At 32.1% G+C, this 25,476-nt stretch overlaps 1 protein-coding gene and 2 non-coding genes across 3 annotated transcripts; 1 reads left to right on the forward strand and 2 right to left on the reverse strand.

Annotated features, from left to right (window-relative positions):
• Positions 1–11,165: 11,165 nt before the first annotated feature.
• Positions 11,166–24,888, reverse strand: LOC123698192 (rho-related GTP-binding protein RhoN-like). The gene is made up of 6 exons (XM_045644783.1): positions 24,844–24,888; positions 20,239–20,326; positions 16,978–17,087; positions 15,845–15,979; positions 12,791–12,934; positions 11,166–12,555 (listed from the first exon to the last, which is right to left on the reverse strand). Exons 1-6 carry the CDS (start codon positions 24,886–24,888, stop codon positions 12,475–12,477), a joined length of 603 nt encoding a protein of 200 aa, XP_045500739.1. The 3' UTR covers positions 11,166–12,474.
• Positions 17,863–17,935, reverse strand: Trnaf-gaa. The gene has a single exon. It is a non-coding gene; the product is annotated as a tRNA-Phe (tRNA).
• Positions 23,691–23,762, forward strand: Trnae-uuc. The gene has a single exon. It is a non-coding gene; the product is annotated as a tRNA-Glu (tRNA).
• Positions 24,889–25,476: the final 588 nt, after the last annotated feature.

Raw genomic sequence — 25,476 nt, forward strand, 5'->3', positions numbered from 1 at the left:
CCACGCACATTGATTAATAAAACCGTAATATGGTCAGTGTGGTTGGATAATGTACATAAAGCATTGATCAAACATTTTATTAATTTTGTTGTTTTAATGAAATACGATGGACAATACCTAGGGCTTTTGTGTTTAACCTAACTATGATATAATTATGGAAATTAATTTACAGAGTGATTATTGAAAAAAAAAGAGTGTGTTTGAGCCGAGCGTGTCAGGAGTGACTTCTTTGGCAAGATTCAAAGATACCAAAATCGTCGCCGTACTTACTCCATAACGTTGAAATTGCACGCCTCATAAGCGAAGCGTTGAGGTGGGTACTACACGTAGTATATATCTGTCAACTGTGGTACTACTGTCACTTCGCGCAAAACATCTGATTTTTCAAACTTAAAATGTCTTTATGTATCATACATTGCACTTGTAAGATAATACATACACACACATATTAAGAAAAAACACTATTTTTAACATTCATGATATTTTTGATGTCATTTTTGTTATTTAAAGTTTAAACTAGTTAAAAAACAGTTTAAAAAAGTTCTGTCTTGGACGTCCGTGTGTCTGTATGTGCGGAGGATTTTCTTGTTAACACGATAGCGACCGAAATACTTTACTAATCGAGTCTTTTTTTTCTCTTACGCTTGAGTATGCTCAGGAATAGAACCCTTTCATTTTTCAGGGTCTGATTCGATGTGGTTTAATTGTTATTAAATAAACAAAAAAAATAATATCGACTGTTCTCCATAATTTTAGTATATCTATATATATATATTCTTTATATTTTTTTTTATATTTATAGTGTACTCAAAATTCACCATTATAAACTCGATTCTTTATACTATAAGCCAAGGTTTAAAAAAATAAGTTGGTAGTCAGTCCCTTAAACCTGCGCAGTTTCACATCTAGGTGGGGCCACAAGAAAAATAGCTCAATTATTACGGTACCGCTTTCTTTACTTTTCCAACTGTTTTATTTTATTTCTTTTTTATATTTATAGTGTACTCTTTATAAATAATCAATTTTATTGTAAAGGATGAGATTATGAGGCGTGCACTTTTGGATTTTCCAAACTATTTTACTCTCAACGCGCCTAAAGAAGTTTCACTTCAAAATGGATACATTATTAAAATATTTGCAATAGAAATTCTTAATCTGAGCTTTAAAAACATGTATTTTTATAATTTGATAAACCCATAGTGGATCTTATGATTAAAGACAAACTTATCATCCATCACGCCGCGGCCGTTCACTGCGGGGGGGGGGGGGGGGGGGGCAACGAAATATACCTACTTAGGATATGTATGTAATTCCTAGTGCATAGCTGTTATTACTAAAAACCTAACCGGTAACCTTCTGATTTATTTTGCCTTATATGCTATATAAGGGTTCACTTTTCGATAAATTATACAAACAGGGTTTATTTTAAAACTGAACCCTTATAGAATGATAATTTTATTGACGGACTAGATTTCCGCCCGCGGCTTCGCCCGCGTTTGCAAAGGAAAACCCGCATAGTTCCCGTTCCCGTGGAATTTCTGGGATAAAAACTATCCTATGTGTTAATCCAAGTTACTCTCTATATGTGTGCTAAATTTCATTGTAATCGGTTCAGTAGTTTTTACGTGAAAGAGTAACAAACATCCATACATCCATACAAACTTTCCTATTTATAATATTAGTAGGATTGGAAAAAGTGTACAAATTTAGTTGGAAATTTTTACATAATATTATCTTATCTTAATATATATAAATCTCGTGTCACAATGTTTCTCCTCAATGGACTCCTAAACCACTTAACCGATTATAATAAAATTCGCATACCATGTGCAGTTCAATCCAACTTGAGAGATAGGATAGTTTTTATGAAAAAAAAAAACCACGGGCGAAGCCGGGCCGAACCGCTAGTGTCATATAGATAGTTTACAACATCATGTTGCACTGTTGTCACGGTGCGACGAAAGCGAAGACGCAGGCCTCGATTAACATTATTGTGTACCAAAACAAGCTAAATATCCAATAATTATGTTTTCAAAGATTTATAGCAGTCGTTTGATACTAACTACGATACATCACGCTCATATTGGTCCCTTGGTAATGTACACAATTCTAAACGTTGATTTACTAAGGAAACTTCTCGAAGCATTACGCTAAATTCTATTCTCTAAAGATATGTCTTACAAATGTTTGTTCAAATCAAGTCCTTCTAGGTTTTATAAGGTTTCTCCACATTGAGTTTAGAGAAAACGACGTTAAACCCACACACAATGATAAATAAAATGTTCAATCAATACTTAAAATTTTGGCTTAAGTAATAAAGTCGGTGATTGTATTCGTTAAATACATTATCATCACTACATAGTATAAAACAAAGTCGCTTTCTCTGTCCCTATGTCCCTTTGTATGCTTAACACGTTAGCTGCGAAACAGGGCTTGAAACACCCTGTCCGTGTCTCGTCGTTATAGCGGTAGGAAAAAACGTAAACTTCTCTGTCGTGCGGGAGGCATAACTTCCATCTGGTTCAGTGTAGGAAAGTGATATCTATATATCTGAGATGTGCTATTGATTCCTAGTTCAATGGTATACCGACCTTAATACCGGGTTTCTAAGACCTCGTGCCGCACTGAACAAATAAAAATTCTAACACAGTGCGGAACGAGGTTGCGAACACCTCGTACCACCGCGCACCTCGTACCGCACCCTAAGCTAGCTCACGCGGTTAGTGTTGTGCAACGCATCCGAGACTATTTGTGGAACAACTTATTGAAGCTTTTACAAAGAATGACTTGAATGTAGATACAGGTAATTTACAAACATCCTAGCTACTATCTAAATATCGTTAATAGAAACGTGAATGTGACATGTTGAGTAACTTTCTTCAAATAGGTTGATAATCATGATTACTATTAGTGTGTTTGTTCATTAAATCAACTAGCGGCAAATCCAAAAGACCCGGCAATCGGTGTATGGCTCATCAAAATTTAACTCTTGCCCAAGTCAACAAGCCAACAAACAAGGCACATCATCTCTTAAAGGGATCAAAGAAGAGGAGACGTGTAGGATGTTACTAAAAACTCCGCACCTTCTTAACAAGTCGTGAGGCTGACAAAAAAGTAAAGAAAATTCTCACACAATGCACTGGTTGCAAACAATATTACCTATTGTTTGGCCTGTTTTAATGAAAAACATCCATAAGTTTGATAAATAAATACAATTAAATAAAATCGATATTTCTTTTCCCATCACTAAATTGTATGAAAAACTGCTATTGTTCAGTGCGGTATGGGGTACATCAGACCCCACATTTTATTTTACCCATAGAATCTAAACTAACTAATCTAACCACGGGCGGCGGTAGATTTAGGTCAATCAACTCATTGATAATAATAATCAGGACAAAAACCGCACATTTTGTCTTATTTGGCGCCAAAAAAAGGATTTTGGTCTCCTACGGGCGGTGGGGTTTAATATGCCTCGTGCCGCCACAATCTCTGGTATAGGACAAGGTTTAAAACGACCCGTAACGCAGTAATGGAAAGTACAGCTATATCTGTGCCGCAGTGAACGTGTTAAATCGTTAAAACTACGCAACGGATTTTGATGTGGTTTTTTTAATAGAGTGATTCAAGAGGAAGGTTTTAGTATATAATTTATTAGGTTTTAGACAAAGCGGGCGAAGCCGTGGGCGGTAAGCTAGTAACAGGATAACTATAAAACTGATGGCAAAACTGATTAAGAATAAGAAAGTGTCCAAACACAGAAATAAATGAATCAGCCAGAAGTCTTAAAACTTTTTCATCCTCCTAAAAATTTTTACATTCAAAGAAAGCCGCTCGTTAATTACTCTAACCGAGTAATCTGGGTTATTCAAAGGAATATCATGTAATCTCATTAGTAGGAATGGGGAAACAAAAAATAATGAGACATTTTCTGGAGTCATCTCTTCTCGTAATCATCGTTAAGGATATGGTTATAGATTGTAATTTCACGGGAATTTGCAATATTCTAGATGGAAATTCGCAGAACTTTATGATGTTTTATACTAGCATGGACCAATATATACTGGACTAACATTTGATCGCGGGCCTTTTTCGAGAGTGATCGATGGTTTGTTTCGATTTATTTTTCTGTTGGTTTAAGATTATGTTTGTTCAATATACCTTGAGACTTTTAAGATAATCATACTTACTTAAAGTGTGGAAGGTATAAAAGATACAAAATTGTTATATTTCGTTTTATTTCCTTTGCTATAAGTGTTCTTGTGTTAGAGGTTGGCCTAATAAAGACTTATGTTAAATTCTTCATAGTATTAATGCAGTTTGTTTAATATTTTTTGTAAAATAATAAACGAGTGTGTTTAACTAAGCAAAGATTTTCATAAAATACATAATACTTATGAGATAATAACCAGATTAAACCATGTTTAAAAACATAATCATCAGGTCGTCGGGTCATATGTCAATGGTAATGGTATGGTATTACATAATTTATTATATAAAATTTTCTTTAAACTTATTTACTTTGATTTCTGTGTTTAAAATAAAGTAAATAGAAAATAGTACTAAACTACGTTCTATTTGGGTTCTCGGGGAAATCACTTTTAACATAAAGTCTCTTAGCGGTTTAAAACATATTAGTTTTTCCAATAGGCACGAATAAGGATCCTAAAAACTAGGTTTCGTGTTTTACTGACCTTTGGGAATACCTATAAATATATGTTTGTTTTAGTATTTTATTGTTAAGGCTTTGTTTATAGACGAGAGACTAAAGACTTTCGGTATCACTACATAGTATAAAACAAAGTCGCTTTCTCTGTCCCTAACTCCCTATGTCCCTTTGTATATGCTTTAAAAACTACGCAACGGATTTTAATGCGGCTTTATTTAATAGATAGAGTAATTCAAGAGGGAGGTTTTACTATATAATCCTATTAGATTTTAGACAAAGCGGGCGAAGCCGCGGGCGGTAACCTAGTATTATAATACCTATAACAAAATAACTGTAACATACATATTAAATACGTGAAAAACTCTACATATATACGTGCTCCTTAACATGCTCTATTAGTAACCCAAGTAAAGCAAATATTAATAAGGATATTATATAAAAAATTTCGAACTTAGAAATTTCGTACGCTTATTTTAGTTTAATAGGGAAAGAGTTTAACTCGTATATATATTCTAAATTGTAGTCCTTACGTGGCGTGCCAACTTCGAATTGCGAAATTGTGAGTTTAGTGAGCGTAAAATATTTTAACACTCACGTTTATTACTAACAATATCTAAATATTAAAGTGAGTATTTTTACATGTTTATTCCTTAATCGCATAAAAATGGTTATAATACATAAGAGCGATTTCACTAATCTTACCATTTTCTTTCGAAATATCTGCAAGTTTATCTTTTTTTTCATTAATTTCTCTAAATATTTTACCTACTTATTTTTTACCTATTATTGCATCTGTTATCCGCTAGTGATAATCTCTGGTCTATCCTATTCGGAAGTACCTACCCAATACCCATGCCGAAACAAAAATTTTTTTTTTATAAATAAAATGCTGCTATTCTGAATAAATAGATTATAATGTAATTTATTTGAACGGAATATAGGCTTCACAGTACAAAATACACAGTCGTACGTGACGAAATGGCATTTTGCATTGAATAAGTTTTAATTGCGAACGTTAATTGCGTTGTATGTGCTATTTATTTATAATTTATTTTTAAACGTTTAATATCTGATGCGAGCTTTCGACGAAATAATTATAAATACGAATAATCATTATTTCAAATAGGTATATTAATTCTGCCCTGAATTTACAGGAGCATACAGAGACTAGGTCGGCAAAAATTTTCAGGGGCGGGAATATTTGGGGAGGAAAGTGTTATTAATAGAGTAATTCATAGTATTTTCTAGTGTTTGATTTAACATCAGTTTTATAAATTTAGAAATTAAAGACTTTTTAACGGATTTTAAATGCGGGAAAATAATATAATCAATAAATCGTGTTTAAAATCCGTTAAGTCTTTAATTTCTAAGAGTACCTAATTCATTTTTGTGTTATTTTTTGAGTGACGTATCGCTATGATATGTACCTACAGCGTTTCTATCTGCAATGAATATTATCTAGAATAGTGATACATATATCTAATACCTACCTATTAAGCAGTGTCATGCAAATATGAAAAATGTAAATTTGAGTTGTACATGTGGTTGTACACATTTTTTGTAATTACCTAGGTATAGAAAAGTTTTTATAAGATTATACTTATAGTCTAAACTTATAATATAGTACCTACCTCACTAATCATCACAACATTTTTTTCTCCTTTCTCCTCCATTCTTCCTCATTGTATATTTTATAGGGTACTTATGTGTAAAAAATACACCGGACGTGTGCCTCATAAACACAATTCATACAAATAAAAAGGGTAGCAAAAGAATCGTTTAAACAAATTATTTGTCAGTCCGCGATAAGAGACAAATACGATGCGCCATTCCGTGCACACGTTTGTGTCACAAAATGGCGTCATTTTCCCGCGCGAAATAGTTTCCTCCGAGCGTTAGAGGCGCTGACTTATATATGCGTTCTGCCAATATCAGGAAACATGTTTGAACAATGGCTCTTTTAAAACGGTTACGGTTTTATTCATATTTGCGAATGTGGTATTTGTATGTACAAAGATACATATTTAAATTTTTATTGTTTGCGAGATTACTGAGTAAGTATTACCTAAGTAAGTAGTTTGCGAACAAATAAAAAAAATCGTCATCTATTCACAACAAAACTCTCATCTTTATATGTAAAGGTATGTATGCTTTTTATTAACAGGTTTGTAAACTCATTTTTACTTATGAGTCAAATTTACAACTCAGGTTTGTAAATTTGACTCATATTATGAGTTCTTTGTTATAACAAATCTTTGAAGAAAACGTATCTATCTAATTTAGGATTACTATACACAATGAGACAGCAATCCACGAATGTCACATTAAAATGCAAATGCACTGTGCCATCTGAAGGGACGCTACGTGAAGATCATGTAATTATGGTGCAGTGTGTTGCAAATAATTCCGCCTCTGAAGGTAACAGAGCGGAATAGACGTTCATAAGGGAAAGGTTAGGGCGGATTTACCTTAGTAGATTTGTAACGTTTACAAAATCATTATAATTATTAACAGCTTTACAATATGTTTGCCGAAGGATTGTAGTTTAATAATATTATGTTCTTTGTAGGAATGCAGTTTAGTAATCACTAGACGTAGACATGTCTCATGGTTTCACCCGCAGAAGAAATAATCAAAATCCGTTCAGTAGCTCTATTATGACCACAACCCTGAACCCTGCTTATTCTGAGGATTAATCAGTATTTAATTGTACAAAAATGTTATGTAGAGACTAGACTTCCGCCCGCGGCTGCGCCCGCGTTTTCAAAAAAAAAACCTCCATAGTTCCCGTTCCCGTGGGATTTCCGGGATAAAACCTATTTTATATGTGTTAATCCAAGTTACCCCCTATATGTGTGCTAAATTTCATTGTAATCGGTTCATTAGTATTTGCGTGAAAGAGTAACAAACACACACACACACACACACATCCTCACAAACTTTCGCATTTAGGTATAATATTAGTAGGATACGTAGAGTTCGCTCACATGTTCACACGCATAAATACAACTCGGTTCTGGACATTCGTGTAAAAATATGTTCAGTAGGTATGTCCGAATGAAGTAGGGATGTCAGTATTAACATAAAATTATAATTCTGTTTAAGCGATAGACATTCACGGACCCACAGTGAGGCTCTTTTAATAATGTCCGAAATACAATCACGTATGTTGGCCCTTGGCCGTTAAGTGAAATGAAGATAAAAACGCGGGAAAATTTTGGTATATTTATTTGTGTTTAGAAATGAAATACCTACGGGTGGCAAGGGATTTAAAACGACGAGCGACCTACTTATAATTTTACAAGGAATAAAAGAACATACTAACTAGCTTTATTCTGTTAACTTGTAGTTTGTAAAATGATATTTGGATCTAATCAATTAAAGAGTAATAAATCTATACTAATATTATAAAGCTGAAGAGTTTGTTTGAACGCGTTAATCTCGGGAACTATACTGGTCCGATTTGAAAAATTCTTTCGGTGTTAGATAGCCCATTTATCGAGGAAGGCTATAGGCTATACCTATATCATCACGCTACGACCAACAGGAGAGGAGCCAAGGGGGTGGAACCGCGCGGAGCAGCTAGTAAATAAGATAAAGTGTTTTGTTCCATTTTACTCTCGTAATTTTCGTAATTTTAGCGTTTCTGACAGAAGTCTATTTGATTAAGAGCCGATTTTTCAATCCTTGTTTAAAATTTATCCGTCCAATAAAGTATTACACGATAATATTAAAATGTGACCTGTAAACTGTCAAATACGGACAATCAATAAATTTTTGAAATGGTAGTTTAATACGTTATTCGACGAATAGTATAATAGACCAAAGATTGAAAAATCAGCCCTAAATGTTTGTGTTCGAGTTAAAATAAATTTCTTCGAATTCATCAAATTCGTTGGACTCTTCAAATTTTTTTATTCGTAGAGATTCAGACATTTTAATGAGACGTATATATTTACACTTTACAAATGATCGTGGTATTTCAATAGTCGAGTTTTGTTTTAACTTTTGCTTCCCTACATCTGAATATATGCAAAATGATTCACGGAGTGTAAAAATGTCTGAGCTTTTATGTAATGTGGGTCTTTATAGTTTATACGTAGAGCTTTTATAAGAAATATTAGAATGAAAATGAAAACGGACATTTAGGTAAGCGTTTAATTCTTAAAACTATATGACGAACGCTGTGAAGAGTCCTTTTATATAACTAAGTTATAAACTAGGAACATTCGTGTTAATTAATGGAAGAAAAATAAATATACTTTTGCTTGGTAATTGGTAAGTGTATGACGGAATATATACCTACTGTTCTTATTTATTAGCACAAATTACGTAGATACATACCTACTATGTATTATATTTACCAATTTAAATTATTTTGGGGTTAAAACTGCTTCACTATCTATGTTTACAAATTACCCAACGAAAGCTACGGATTTTCACTAGATAAATATTTTCATTCGGATTTTGCGATATTTAACAGAAATTTTGCTCAAAAGTTCTATCTGCGTATATTTTTTTAAATGAATTCAGTGCAATATAAATGCTGGATAAACAGAATTCAATCTGTTCATAATATAGTCTTATATTTAAACATAGGTTCATAAAATAATAACGTATTTTAGCATAATAAAATACGATATCTCATAAACACATATAACGATCCCTTATTGGAAAATATTTAGAAAATTTGTTTCTTACCACAATAGCAAGACTGGCTCCTTTATTGTAAATGTAGTCGTAAAATTATATGAGTCAAGTTATACCGTAGGCGGTATGTGAGTCGGATTTACTATTTACCAATATTACTAATATTTTTGTGAACATAAGAAATAACATTTTCAAGGGATAACCTATTTTTTTTGTCATATATTATGTTTAAGTATACGAAGTGTTTCAGTATGAATCTTAGAAAATTAGGTTAGTTCCTAAGTACTTCTTAAGTATTCCAGACAAAAATCTAAGAAACCAAATTAAATAAATTAGTAAAAATTTGTCCTTTTGAATTAGACTAACTTCTGTAAGTCTTCTTCTATTTCGTTGTAAGATTCCTAAGGAATTTTTTTTTATTTTTAACATTAATTTGATATAAATGGTATCTAAGGTTGAAAATTGAATTTAAATTTTTTTAATAATATTGGGAAATAACAAGATGTCATCTTGGTAGATACAAGGACCCAGACCAGTCAAACTCTAACTGATAAAAATATTCAAAAATAATAAATAATTGGTAAAATACAAGAGAAATGCATCTGACCCTGCATCCAAGAAGGTACTTCACAAGACATTGTAATTATTCCTATTTTCTAATAATATAAAAGTATGTTTTCCGTTAAGCCTTCACAGCTAAAGCTTAACTCCGATTTTGATGAAATTTAAAATGAAAATAGGTCAATTATTATGAGCAAGAGTCTTTTTCAAAAATAAATTCGGATGAAAGCTTTTTCATGAGTAGCCATTTTATTGTTTTCCATTATTCTTGGTTATTCAATAACATTAAGGAATGAAGGGTAAATAAAAAACAAATTTACAAAAACATCGAACTATATTTTAATTCTAGAAACAACATCAAGTGATCTAATAACTGTTTAGACACAAAAAACATGCTTATGAATACAATTCAATGAATAAAAACAATTGTGCTTTCCCATTTGCTATAACAACATTCGATAGGTACTAACGTCTTATAAAATTAGAAATGTTTTATTGTTACATTTAATTTATCCTTGTATTAACTTTTAAACTATTCTAAGGGCCGATTTTTCAATGCTTGGACAAAACTTATTCGTCGAATAATGAATAAAACTACCATTTTAAAAACGTATTCTAATTGCCCGTATTTGACAGTTTACGTGACATTTTAATATTATCGTGTAATACTTTATTGGACGGATAAGTTTTATGCAAGCATTGAAAAATCGGCCCTTAGATAAACAAATTGTATCATCTGTGCAAATATTATTCTTTATCTATATACGTTATCTGTGAAAACCTTTCACTTTTAAATATTCGGTTTACATTTTCTTTTTTAAATTTGAAACAACGAAATACATAAATACAAAACTTAACCTTAAATTGATATGTCTAAATTTTACAATAAATAAGACGTATATTTTGGTAAATAAACGCTAAATATTCTCCTTCGTGTTCAAAAGAAAATACATCAATATTCCATCATTAAATATAACATTTATGTACGGTAATTAAAGCTAACATTGAATTTAAAGCTTAATACGACTTAAATTTCAAAATAACAGCTTCGCAAACACATTTAACTGGCAACACTTTTCATTCATAAATTCTTGTGTCAAAGTTCATACTGTATACAGTTTACCACGGGATTGATCGAAATTGGCTTGTAAGTCAATTCAATTCGGTCTCGTTAAAATTTATTTTCATTACCGGTCTAGGTTTATTTACAAACGTGTATTTCAATCGAGATTCGATCGAGAAAAAACAGTTTCACGTTGTTTTTAATCTAGCAATATCGCGGTAAAAATGTCGACTGCAAGATGAGTTTTTGAAACGAGAATATTTTTAAAGATGGAAACGAAGCTCGGATTCAATTTTAGATAATCTGTGGTTTATGTTACCTTACTGTCTTTATTATAGTGCATTATTACAACAATAAATAACATTATCAGTCTAATCTCAACTTTATACATAATCTGTGGCGTTATTATTTATGTAAGAAGGAATGGGTAAATTGTATGATTTTAAAATATAAAAATTAATGAATTTTGAATATCTACGTTCACATTTAATTTCTAAAGAAGTAACAGTGTCACAAGATTTGGCATAAGCATTCGATAACGTCGACGCTTTAACAAGAGCCTCAAGAGAAATATCACAACGTTTTGACAGTTACAAAACCAACTTCACAATAAAAGCAACATCGATACACGTACTAATGTAAAAAATCTAATCTAACGTAGCAAAATTGGACGTGGGACTAAAGACTGAATGGACCTCCGTAATTAAGTAATATTGTCCAATATTGTGCAGGATCGTTCAAATACTTACGTATTTTTATCACAAATAAAATATTATTAACATGCTCCCGCTAAAGTAAAATGAGCACTTGGTTTTACCGTTACCTTAATAAATACTATTTACAACGTCTTAAATGCCACAATATAGAAAAACATCAATTTTTATGTATATGAAAACACGTATTCCTCTACATATTATATATTTAATTTAAAAGTATACGCTATTTTTAGTAATCGAATTTTGTGGTGGTACGAATAGAGCGTCTATCCTTTCTAAACTTGCTAGAATAAATTATACCAAATATGTAGTTTTTTTTAATTTACATAAATTTTGTCTAGGAGTCAAAAACAGGCCAAAATATCGAATGTTATAAAATTACATGAATGAATTGAGTTGACTTAAATTCATTCCAAAGACCTTCGAGCAAAAAGTGCTTATCACTGCCAAACTATTGCAAAAATATTTGGTATAATTCATCTTTCACATCACTTATTTCATACCGTATGTCATTTGCATATCACAGATTCACGCTCTCAACCCTGCGGGTCAAAACATTGCACCTTTGCTTCAATACCTATACAATAAAAGTTTAAAACGAACTCTGTTCCAATTACACACTTGTAAAAATTTAGCACTTCACTGGAGTCCCACAAGGCGCTGTATTAGGCCCGATGCCATTGGTTATATACGCGAATGGCTTTTTTTTCAAGATTCTAGAAGAGTCGAAGATTCTAGAAGGTTTCTAGAAGGTTCTGTAGTGTGGTGGTCGTCTAGCAGTCGTGCGGCCACCGGGAGGGGTGGCCGGCTACGGATCACATGACGCAGCAACTCTTCGCGCGACCCTTTAGCTCGGCTTTCAGGTCGCGCTTGCTTTTACTGCGACCGACTTGCTTCTGGGAACAAATTGATTGTGTTATAAACGTAATCTGTTAAAACCTGACAGTTGATAATATTAGAAAAAAAAAATTGGTTTATCTTAAAAAAGTTGACAATATGTAGTCTGTTTGGAATGACATTTATACATATAGCTAAAATCAATTGATGAATTAATATGCCTCTAAATTCATAAAATATGAATAAATGTTAGCAACAATATTCAATATAAATTTATTGTAAAGCAAATCACACCTGTTGTTTAATCTGTTGCTTATTTAATTTCCCTAGGGCTGCTAGCGCTGCAACTTCAAAGGCATCTTTAACACCTTTACTGGAAGCGCGGGCTGAAGTTTCAACGTACGTGGTCGCCCCGAGCTGTCTAGCTACCGAGAGAGCCTGTAAAAAAAGAAATAATATAAAATTATGAGCCTTTTATATATAAAGGATAACTTTCCTTTTCCTCTGGAGTTAAAATCGTTAACCACTCTACCATACGACGGTTATAGCTTCATAGTGAAATGTAATTTTATGAACTTTTTGTTCTTAAAATAGTTAAGTGTATCACTCTATAGCTATGCAACGAATTTAATCCTAAAAATAAAGCCAGACGGAAAGTAATTATACAAGTAGTTTCACGAAAATTGGCTTGAAAAGTTTAATGTTTTGACGCTAAGATGTGAAACTGAAACTAGATCTTAACAAGTATAGTGTACGTACAGTCAGCCAAGAAAGTGGTGTACCACCCTAAGTTTGAATATCGCTTGCAGATTCATAGGTGATAAAGATTAGTTTCGCTTGCAGATCGATCTGACAACTTCTATTGCTGTCTTTATCTGATTATTGATAACGTATTTTCAAAGTTCATATTGCAAAAGGATGAAAAGTTTAATTTTTATATATTTTGATTACATATACATACTTTATAGTATATTGAATATTCCAATCCAATTTACGATTTTCAAATATGTACTTTTTAGCACGATCAACATTTTACTGTTTAGTAATATCTAGTAAATATTTTAAAATATGTAAACTGCATATCATATCATATCATATCATATCATATCATATCATATCATATCATATCATAATTCATAAAACTGCTTACCAGCAATGCTACATCAATTTGAACATTTCTACGTATCGAATTTATTGGATTCCATAACCGGGGCTATTCCATCTACGTTTGTATAGATTTGGCAGTAAACAGTAATTCCCGAAGCTTCGATCCAATTATTGTTGGACACATTTGATATTGGGTGTCGTTACTGGGAATTTACATTGTGTTTCTATTGCCTATATTTTGGGACGACCGTTAGTGTCATGATCTTCTTCATAGCTCGGATGTTGGTAATAAATCCTAGTCTACTAGAATGTGCGAGGATTATGTATGCTTTTAGGTTGGGAGTTCTTGAATTTAGAACAAGATGTGAAGGAATTATGGGCGTTTGGATTTAATATTCATATCTATACTTAATATTATGAAGATGAAGAGTTTGTTTGTTTGAACGTGCTAATTTCAGGAACTACTGGTCCGATTTGAAATATTCTTTCGGTGTTAGATAGCCCATTGGGGAGCCATAAATGGGCCTATAGGCTTTTTAATTTAATTAAAAAAATATAGTCATTTCTAGTTTAATTATTTGAGGGGGGGCGCAGGTAATTGTAGCACAGTTTATACTACCACAGATACCGGAGTTCCTCCTTTTATTATTGTATTATTTTTCAAATTAGTTTATGATATTAACTATATGTGTAAATTGTTTATGAAATGTAAATGTAAATGAAATATATATATCATCACATATATATAATATCATCACGCTAAGATCAATAGGAGCGGAGCAATGCGGGCAAAACCGCACAGCACAGCTAGTATGGTATATGGGTATCGAATACTCGTAGAATAAATAAAGTGATGCTTATCTGAACAATTATTTTCAGGATACTCTTATTTCGAGTTAACGATAAAAATGCGTGTCTGTATTAAAATAAATAACAAGTGATAACTGCGTTAAAAACAACCGACTTCAAACTTGCACTTGCAAAATTTACAAATACCTACAGACAAAAATGCTCATAAAATAAAAACTACTGGGCCTATCCGAATAAAATTTTTATGGGACCAATTCGACACCATCCCGCATCGAACAAAAAAAGAATCACGTAAATCGGTTCAGAAACCTCGGAGTAATCGGTGTACATACATAAAAAAAAAAAAAAAATATACCGGCCGAATTGATAACCTCCTCCTTTTTTTGAAGTCGGTTAATTAACAATTTTTAAACTATTTTTTTCTAGTAGGTAAGAGCTATTATGCTCTGACAGGCCAAACTTTTTGTGATTATTTATTGGGAAAGAATTAAAGAACCTTCCATCCTTATCCATTGAAACGTTCAATAAAATTCAGTAGATATTTTTCACTCGCATAGTTCCTTAACTGTTTCATTTATTCACTTCATTGTGGTCAGTAAATAAAAATGATATTATCAATCTAGTTCATAGGAAGGCGTGTTAAATTGAAGTCTTTAGTAAAATGAAGTAATTTTACATTGACCCGAATTGATTCCGACAATTATGGTTCCTAGTTTTATGCTCTATGGATATGGCATTGAGTATTTGGGTGGCAAATTATTTAAATTGTTGTGTAGTTTTAGGTTTTAATTTACTTATTCGATGAGATAACTATTATAGTCTGGGCTGATTTTTCAATCCTTATTCGTCGAATAACGTACTAAACTACCATTTCAAAAATGTATTCTTTTGCCGTATTTGACAGTTAACGGGATCTTTTAGGGCCGATTTTTCAATGCTTGGATAAAACTTATCCGTCCAATAAAGTATTACACGATAATATTAAAATGTCACGTAAACTGTCAAATACGGGCAATTAGAATACGTTTTTTAAATGGTAGTTTGGGTAGTTTTATACATTATTCGACGAATAAGTTTTATCCAAGCATTGAAAAATCGGCCCTTAATAATATTATCGTGTAATAATTTATTGGGCGGATAAGTTTTAAACATGGATTGAAAAATCGGCCCTTAAAAATTAGAGAGCAATTCAAATAAATAAAAAAAACATAATATATTATATTGAATGATGTTTAAAAGTCCAGATGTACTTTATAATTGTTTACAAATCAGGAATATAATTCAAACAATAGTTTTATAACAATTCAGGGTATAAAAGGTTATAATAATGGATTAAAGCTCATTCAATTTACAATTTAAAATTTTCTCCCAAACATAAACCAATTTACCTCTTCTTTCTTAAATTATATATAAAAAAAAAACAATAGATACCTCTTCGCTCGTAACAGGATGGGTCCTCAGCTTGGACAGTATCGTAAGGGTCTCCTTGTCATGGCGAAGATCAGCTTTGCAGCCACACAGGACCACGGGAGCAGACCCTCCGTGTGTACGCACCTCTCTATACCACTGGAAAGGGGATTGGTTAAATTTAAGCTTTAGTGGAAGGTAATAGAGATTCAATTCAAGTGACAAGTTGTGGGGAGAATAGTTATCTATATCTATGTAAATGGAAGATAAAAAAGGATCAATTGGAAGAATTAACTCAATGGGAGCCTAAACTAAATGCTGCACGAAATATGTTCGCTGCGCTGATTTTTAAGCTGGTCCGGTGACTATCAATACGGTAGATACCTAGGTACTTATATTAATATTAAGTATTTTTAGAGGATATTTTTGTATGTAGTAAGTAATATTGGTAAGTATTATTTGAATAAAATACACTTCCTTCTTACGTACTGATGCCTAAATTTGATTTCTACGGAGAATCCCGAAAAAATATTTTCATAATAAAGAAAAGTTATGATATCATAATTCTACTTATACATTCAGGATATTACAACACGTGTTGAAAGGCTGTATTTATGGAAAATATATTGTGCTGCTAAAATTTTATGACTCTAGCTACTCTCGCAAAGTTAGCGCTTTTGCCTTGTAAATGTTGGAAGTTAGGTTATTTAAGGGTGAGCTATTTTAAAGGTACCTTTTTGCATTGTTATAATAATGTACTTCGACGCAAAAATGGCGGTCACGTAATCTGTGACTTTTCCGTATAAAGGTCGATTATCATATTAACTCCACTTCCGAAGGAAACCTTTGGAGTTTTGGGACAAAAGTATTAATATTACGGCTCGAGCATTCAGAATACAGATAAGGTATTCAAAATACGGTCTGTGCGACAAATTGTATCTAAATCTGTTCAGTGTTTCGGAAGTGATCTAGTATCAACGTATAAGATGAATTGTGAAGAGTCACTGTACTATAAATATGATAATAAAATACAGTCTAAGTTTTAAAGGAATAATATATAAAAAAGGAAAAACTCCTACGTGTTGCTGATGCTGTTTAAAATGCAATATGATTTTCTACATTCCTTAAAATTGCAAATAGTTTAATTATTAAGTTACCTTAGCAGCAGCAGTGTTAAGTGACTCTGGTTCAGCAATATTGAAGCATAGCATGAAGATCTTGGCGTCCTGGTACGCGAGAGGTCGCACGGTGTCGTATGAAGGAGTTCCTGTAGGAATAAGGATAATTTTATGTATTTGTTAAGTGAAGTATATTGTAACCTGCTTAAACTATTATAATTTATTAAAATACATATTTGTGTACAGGTCTTATATAGTAATTAATAATAGAACATATAAATATTTGATATGCTCTATAAAAATAGTAACATTTTTAGCGCACCAATACATGCTTTTTTTTCACTTGATTTCAGTATAAAATATAATTTGTATAACGGCAAGCGAAAAATCATCAGTAGGTACATACGAACACAATCATAAATATCTTTTGAAAGCAGTAGTACTAGGTGCGGACTTTCCTCGGTCCGTCATACAGATTAAAAATATTAATTCACAATTTCTGTCATTGTCAAACGTCACAAAAATTTCAACGTCGATATAATAAATCCACCATTGTATGGACCATACCAAGAAGCTGTATGGACCCTTGTATGGACCTCACCAAGAAGGACCTCACTCAATCTACCTTCTTTATGTTTCCGGTCATGGCTGTGAAATGTACATATTTGAAAATAATAATGCCAAATAAAGGATATTTTCTAAGGGTTGTACATTTTTTATGAGGTTTTGTATATAAATATTCTAAAGGTGTAAACTATAAGTTATATGTATAACTCGAGCACGACTGAACAGATTTTCATGATTTATGGTCGTCGTAATGGTTGCATCACTTAACTACTTCTTTGTTTTCAAGAATTATGAAGTATGGTAAAAGTTTTAACATCGCTTTCCATTTTTCAAGTAAAAAATTATAAAAATGAATTTTGCCGAAACCCGGGATTGAACCGGGGACCTTTAGATCTTCAGTCTAACGCTCTCCCAACTGAGCTATTTCGGCAATGAAGAAATTAGTGAAAATATGATACCAATGATGTATATTACCTATACTAGCTTTCCGCCCGCGGCCGCGGATTCGTCCGCTTTTTAAAGAAAAACCCGCATAGTTCCCGTTCTCGTCGGATTTCCCGGATGAAACCTATCCTATGTGTTAATCCAAGTTACCCTCTATATGTGTGCTAAATTTCACTGTAATCGGTTCAGTAGTATTTGCGTGAAAGAGTAACAAACGCATTTATAATATTAGTAGGAAGCATGCATGTATGTACAACTACGTAGACAAGATTAGAATTAATAATCATTAAACCCATAATAAAGATTAAAATGGAAAACTTTGCAAAATAAATGTTTGTTTTCATTTCATTTGAAAACATATTTAAACTTTAGACAAACCCATACACCAAAAAAAGTATAAGCAAATTCGTTGCAAAATCCAGGTGATTGGCAAATAGTTTTTTTATTTTATAAAAACTAAAAAGTAGCGTTCGCAAAACTGATTCGCCAGAGCTATCCACCTATATCCCATTTCAACTTGAATTGAAAAAAATACATAAAATTTAAAGTCACAAGCAATAGAACCTATAAAATCAATACTATTCACAAGTATTTCTTATCATTCCAGTATTCGATTTTTCCACTAATGGGCACAGTGGATTTCAATTTGGATCCGTTTCATTGGCATCACAATACATACCCTTGGCCGATGTCCAAGTCGATACGATACACATCCACTCAAAATATTATCCTGCTTCAGCTGAAATGGATTTGCGAATTTACGATACGTATTCATTTGGTTCTTGAAACGCGAACTCTAACTTTAATTTATATTATTGTATCTTCTTAGATCATCATTACTAGTTGGATTACCTGGCTTTTTAAAATTAGGTGGGGATCTGATAGTTTTTAATTATAGCAATTTTTTATATGTTGTATTTGTAGCAGGCTATCAATTGGTAACAAAAAAATAAAGTAGGGATGTCCCTTTTCACATTAAATCTTGAAGATCAAGATTTCTTTCATTTGGCGTAACGACTGTTTAATTTAATTCTGCATAGTACAATCATAGAGATAACAGACAATATTTGGAGTATTAGATATAGCCTCCATATAAGGTCATCCTGAATAAAACGATCGTATACATTTGATTAGAAGTCAATAATGCTGCGTGAACACGGAAGTTCATGAAATAGCTAATGAACATAATGAACATAACAGGACACAACGACTCATCATAAAGTATACGGCCCATGCTTAAAATTTTATCACGCAAGCGTATCATCAACGCCGTTATAATATGTTAAAAGCCTGTCGTAAACAATTACAAGCAAATATTGATACCGCATAACTGGAAACAGCAATAATGCACACAGTGTCCGCGGCTGAAATCAGTGACCTGATTCCTTGAAATAATACGCCGTTTAAGCGATTCATTTTGACAGTTTTATCATCCCCGTTTATATTTGCTGTGTTTGCAAGCATTGTTTGATCGTTTGATATTTAATTGATGATTTTTAAAGGCTTTCTTTGAAGTAACTATAGCTTTTATATAGCAGTAGCGCACCTTGCTACCCCTTGTTCGCTTATGTATGCCTGGTACCTACATTATTTACTTCAAGTACTACTTCTTCATTGCAGAATAATATCGGTTATCAGAACTGTATTTTATTTACACGCATTTTCTTTGACTCAAATGTATTGGTAGTTAACACCGCATCATTAAACAGAAAAATAACAGTATCATCTCTTTCACACGATGTAACGGCATCAAAAATATCTTCACAATGGTGTTAGAAGTGTATTCGAACTGTCAATTCATGATTATGTTCTAGATATTTTATTATCTGTGCAAATAATTTTACAAAGTAATGATTGAAGTTCGTAACGACGTCTCGTAAAAGTTGGACATTTTCGCAGCTTGCACTGAAATACACAATGTTGTTTATGGTCTGTATCGAAACTTTGCTGACAATGTTTGTGTACGCAGTGTATGTGTATTTTATTGGTATACGTATTTAGTTTGTTAGTTCAGTTTGATTTATCGATAGTGATACTTTATTGTAGTAACTTTTGAACAACTTGTAGGGACATTATCTTGCCTTGTGACACTACTTATTTTATACGTTACACATAAATATCTATATTTTTTCGTAAATAACGATAATACATGAAAAATGTTCGCAACTGCATAAACACATAACACAATAACAAAAATATCGCAAACTACTCCATATCCTGCACCCTTTTAAAAAATAAAAGCTTTGGATTTTAAGAAAACCATTTAACATTTTTATAGTAGCAACTAACCTGATGTATCCCAAACAGAGAAGTTGACTCTATAGTCCGCGACCGTGCATGTATAGCCGTACTTTTCGAAACCAGTTGGTGTGTATGCCTGTAACAAAGGAAATATATAGATTAAATAGATTATTAAAATTAAAAAAGTCATTAAAAGCAAATTCAAAAATCTTAGTTTAATAATATTGGCTGGTTCATGTGTTTGGTAGCTTTTACAGATTAATTAATATTATGTAAAGAGAATTTGTAGTAGGTTAGATAAAAATTGGAATGAGGAAGGCACATATTATATTTATTTATTTATTTATAACACTTTATTGTACAAGTACCTACCAGTAATAAAAATACGTAAAAATACGTAATGCATATTACGTACGTCTACAAATATAGCTTCAACCTTGTTATCAGTTAAGTTCAGTTTATTTTTAACATCATGAAAAACAAAAATCGTTTTGACTAGAAAAAATTCGATCAAGATTCGGAATTTTTTTCATTTTTCTACTTTTTAAAAATTTGACATTTAGTTATCAAGCATTTTAACTGCTATAAAACTCAATATTCAATTCTGATAAATATTATTAATTAACGTGCACAAAATGAATTAGAATCGTTGAATGACTTCGAGCTCCTTTCTTAGAACTAAATAAATTTTATTGATAATTAAACTAAATGAGAATAAAGGATAAAGGTGATAACAAATATAATTATTTGCACTAAATACGAAGAAAGGTTAAATTTAATTGCTACTTATAAATGTGCGACGAATGAAGAATAAGAATTATCATCAAATAATATTTCTTTTTGTGTGTTTATTAGTGCTTGTATAAAAGAAAATTAGAGAAAATCGAATAGATAATTTTAACCCGGGTTGAACTAGGGTGCACAGCGGGTTAAATTATAAAAATAAAATGTTAAATCCATACTAATATTATATAGCGGACGAGTTTGTTTGTTTGAACGCACTAATCTCAGGAACGGGTCCGATTTGAAAAATTCTTTAGGTTTATTGAGGAAGGCTATAATAATATAATAATATAATAAATAATATTTTAATTCCAGATATTTCATCCATATTTGTGTTAGTATACATTAATCTTAGAAACTATGTTAGTAATACGATTATAAAATTAAATTCCATACAAATTAAATTTATAATGCTTATAATGCTTAATCACGAAACCAACAGAAGCGGAGAACTGAAGGCAAAACCACAGGGCATAGCTAGTTACAAAAATAAAATATGACGTAAACTCCCTAGAAATCATGACGTCTAGTTCTATTCAGGGGATAAATAGTGTCTTTAGCATTCACGGTTGTGGACACAGCAAGTGCAATATCCCTGACGGAATAAGCGAGCTTGCCTTTGAAGTTGAACGATTAGGGTTGTCAATAAACAATTTATTAATATAAATTAATAGTTTAAAGGAAATGTTTATAGAAATACGATGTTTTGAAATAGTAGGTACTCGGGCTTAGGTCTCTTTGAGACCTTTAAATATAAAATATTAATTGAAAAATTAAGATTTATTTAGTTATTGTTGTTGGTTTTGCCGACCTAATAGCTGATGTTATAAGGGAATGCCAGTATAAAAAGTACCTAACTTATGCTACTTTTTATACTCCCGCATGGACGTTAGCATTTAAAAGACTCATTTACTCGGGCGAAACCGCGGGTCGAAGCTAGTTACCACGGGACGAAGTATTTGACGTGTATGAAGTCATTATGCGAGTTTAGTCAATCTTAAATATACGTATTAAACAGGTACTTTGGAGTTTATATTCATGATATAGTTTATTGCAGAACTATTTAAACATATTTATTTAGCTATTGCATAGCTTCTATCGCGGGCCTTGAGCGCGGGGACCGAATCCAGAAATTCCGTAACGAAAACACCTCACGCTCCCCACTCCGACGGACGGAGGTGTGGCTTGAAGGCATAGCATGCAATAGCTTTACCGCAGCAGTCCCCGAGTGTCACACGTCTTTTTTTTTATTCAAACATGTGTGACAGCCCTATTAAGAACCAAATGGCTATCGGAAAGTAATGATGTCTGAAACGACTTTTCAATTCAGTCGGGTTTGAATTTATTCATATTCTAAAGCGAGCGTATTTGTTTGCTTTTCACATGTTATCGAGCGAAATATTTAAATTACTTTAATATCGCAGATAGAATGCGGATTATTTGAAAAGCCAATAAATATTTTAGAAATTCATATGATGCATAAGTATATTTATTTCAAAGTTTTATTAGAAGTTCTTGAGTTTATTAATAGATGTTTTAATTGTCATGTTAAGATGGTGAACTGCGAACGAAGCTATATTTAAAACGAGTTGTATGTTTAACAACTTCGGTTCAGTAGTTGTAGAGTAACAAACAGACAAACATTAGCATTTAATATTTATATAACAGGAATTAGTTTAGAAGCCGGCTCTGTAAGCTCGGTGTTTATTTGTTTGAATTCTTGTACAAATGGAGTAAATTACTTGCTATAGTCGTCTCAGACAAACGTTGATATAGTTTTGTTTAGTTACTAGAAGATATTTATTATATGTACTTCTGTAGAAATTTTTTTATAAACTACATTTTTTTATGACTGTGAAACATTTCATCAGGTACTTGAAAATATTTGTTTAAAGCGCTTTTTTATTAAATTCATATTGTTGTATACTTACACGGAACATAATATCCCAATATTTTTTTTATAATAATTCTGCCTGTCTGCATGTTCCGGCTAATCTCTGGAACGGGTGGACCAATATCAACGGGACTTTCACAGTCTAATAGCTCATGTAATGAGTAACAGGCTTCTTTAATAATTCCACGAGAACTTAGTCGCGGGCACAGATGATTTTAAATGATATTATTTTAGGAATAGTTACCAAATGATTGGATGATCGCTATTTTGAGTCTTATAAAAAAAACAAAAATGTTAAGTATATCCATTGAATATTTAAAACTCTATATCTGTGTTAAGTGCACCGACCCTTGTATCATTAATGTTCTTAGAAAACTAAAGTCGTTATTGAAGACCTTTATCAGTACAAAACGTTCGAATTTAATAATATGAGCAATACTAATTTAAAATAATATTCATTTATACAGAAAATGAATAAATCAAAATTATGATTTGATTTGATAGCGCCGAAATATCTCAGATAAAAAAAAAATAAAAATGTCAAACGAATTGGTATGCGATGAGAGTTCCATTCGATTTTTGAACGAAAAGTCGAACTTTTGAATCGCTTTTTTATTCTGTTCTTTAATTGGCAGTTCGGCGCCAAAACGATTGCTGCTTCATATGCGGGTATGTTTTAAGAAAAATCATAAAACATTTACCTACATACTAATGTACATTAAATATCATTCTAGTTTTAAATACGTGTTTAGTATTACATATACTGTTTGTGCTATTATATTTGTTTTAGATAACATTGTTTAATTTCGATTAACATCCCAACTCCCGTATGGTCTAGTGGCTAGGATACCTGGCTTTCACCCAGGAGGCTCGGGTTCGATTCCCGGTACGGGAAACAGTTTTTATGTTTTTCATTAATTTAAATTTTTTTGTTAATCTTCCTCTAGAAAAAACAGGATGCTCCAGTTCTCACGGTCCGTTTATTCTAAACAAGAGCAGGTACAATTTTTTGTAGCAATTATCTCCACGTGAGATGAAACCAAGCAGTCAAGTGTATTCTTAATATTCTTTCGGAATTTCTTATCTAGTAACGACTTTATGAATGGATTTTTGGAACTTTCTTACCTTTTTTAATTTTAAAAGCTAAGGCGTAATTTATTATTATGCGAATCTTTCATTAATAATAATTTAGACTAATTATTTGTGAATTATTTCTCTGATTCAGTAAGATGAGGAATACTTGAAAAGAGTATTATGATCATACAGTGCCGTCTTTAAGGCAGGGCCCGCAGGGCCCTGGCCCGAGGCCCCGAGGTAGGCAGGGGCCCCACAATTCTGAAAATTTTCGATATACAACAACAAATTTTATAACATAATAAGAAAAATATCAAATCACACACTTGGTAAAATAGAAACAAGATTTAGAAAATTTGTTTAAAAATTTATTTTTGCACTAAAATAACAGTAATTATATACAGCTTAAAAAACTTTTTTTCTCGATTTCTTCGCAGCAAAATTAGATATGAGTTCATCAAAATCAATCGATTTTAATAAGTCCGATTCTATAGATACTCATTAAACTTAGATGATTCAATCGTGACTGTGACATTGTGCTTCGATGATCGGATTTTATCAACTTTAATCTAGAAAATGATCGTTCACCAGCACAATTGGTGATCATTAGGGTAAGGAATATTCGGAGACTTATTTCAATATTTGGGAATGTAGACGTCAGAAATTCTTTCTTCAGTTGCAAGTATAGATCAGGAATAAATAATTCTTCGTTCTTTCGTGTATCACACGTGAATTGGTGGGGTATTAGTTTTTTAGATTCAAAAAATTTATTTATTGAACTCTCATAAGTGGGGTGTTAAGAGACGGGGTTACGATTTAGCCTATTGCGTTATTGTAAACTGAAAAATGATAAAGTTAAAATTTAAGGATTTTCCATCCCTTACATAGGCCCCAGCCAGTACCTTGGCCCATAGCCTCGTTGATCCTAAAGACGGCACTGTGATCATATTATTTTTGGATATGACATAAGCTTTTCCTTATTTTCCTTTTTTATACGAATTATAAGAAATCGCTTTTGCGAACAAAAGCAAAAACAACCGTAATCCTATAAACACTTGTATAAAAGAGATTGATCCTTGGTTGAACATATTATTGATTTCGTTTATATAAATAATATAACTAGCTAATTCCGCCCGCGGCTTTGCCTGCGCAGTCAAAGAAAAACCCGCATAGTTCCCTTTCCTGTGGGATTTCCGGGATAAAACCTATCCTATGTCCCGGGGTAAAAAGTAGCTTATGTCCTTTCTCGGGTATCAAAATATCTCTATACCAAATTTCATGCAAATTGGTTCAGTAGTTAATGCGTGATTGAGTAACAGACAGACAGACAGAGTTACTTTCGCATTTATAATATTATTAGTAAGGATATAATATAAAGTATGGATTGTACCACAGATAAAGTAAAACATCAACAAAATATTAATTCCATACATTTGATAACTTAGCAAAGTCCCTTTCGTATTTACATAATAATAACGCTAAACGTTAATTTGTACACATGAATATTCCAAGTTCTTAAGCGAACAGAAGTTTTC

The sequence above is a fragment of the Colias croceus genome, chromosome 15, assembly GCF_905220415.1.
Source record: "Colias croceus chromosome 15, ilColCroc2.1".
Taxonomy (NCBI): domain Eukaryota; kingdom Metazoa; phylum Arthropoda; class Insecta; order Lepidoptera; family Pieridae; genus Colias; species Colias croceus.

Excerpts from the sequence above, each read along its gene's own strand:
- LOC123698192 (XM_045644783.1), bottom strand. The coding sequence starts at position 24,888 with ATGATCACAGTGCCGTCTTTAGGATCAACGAGGCTATGGGCCAAG. Across the intron at positions 20,327-24,843 it reads CAACGAGGCTATGGGCCAAG|GCATACACACCAACTGGTTT; the intron begins GTACTGGCTGGG and ends CCTTTGTTACAG. Across the intron at positions 12,556-12,790 it reads AGCAACAGATTAAACAACAG|AAGCAAGTCGGTCGCAGTAA; the intron begins GTGTGATTTGCT and ends ATTTGTTCCCAG.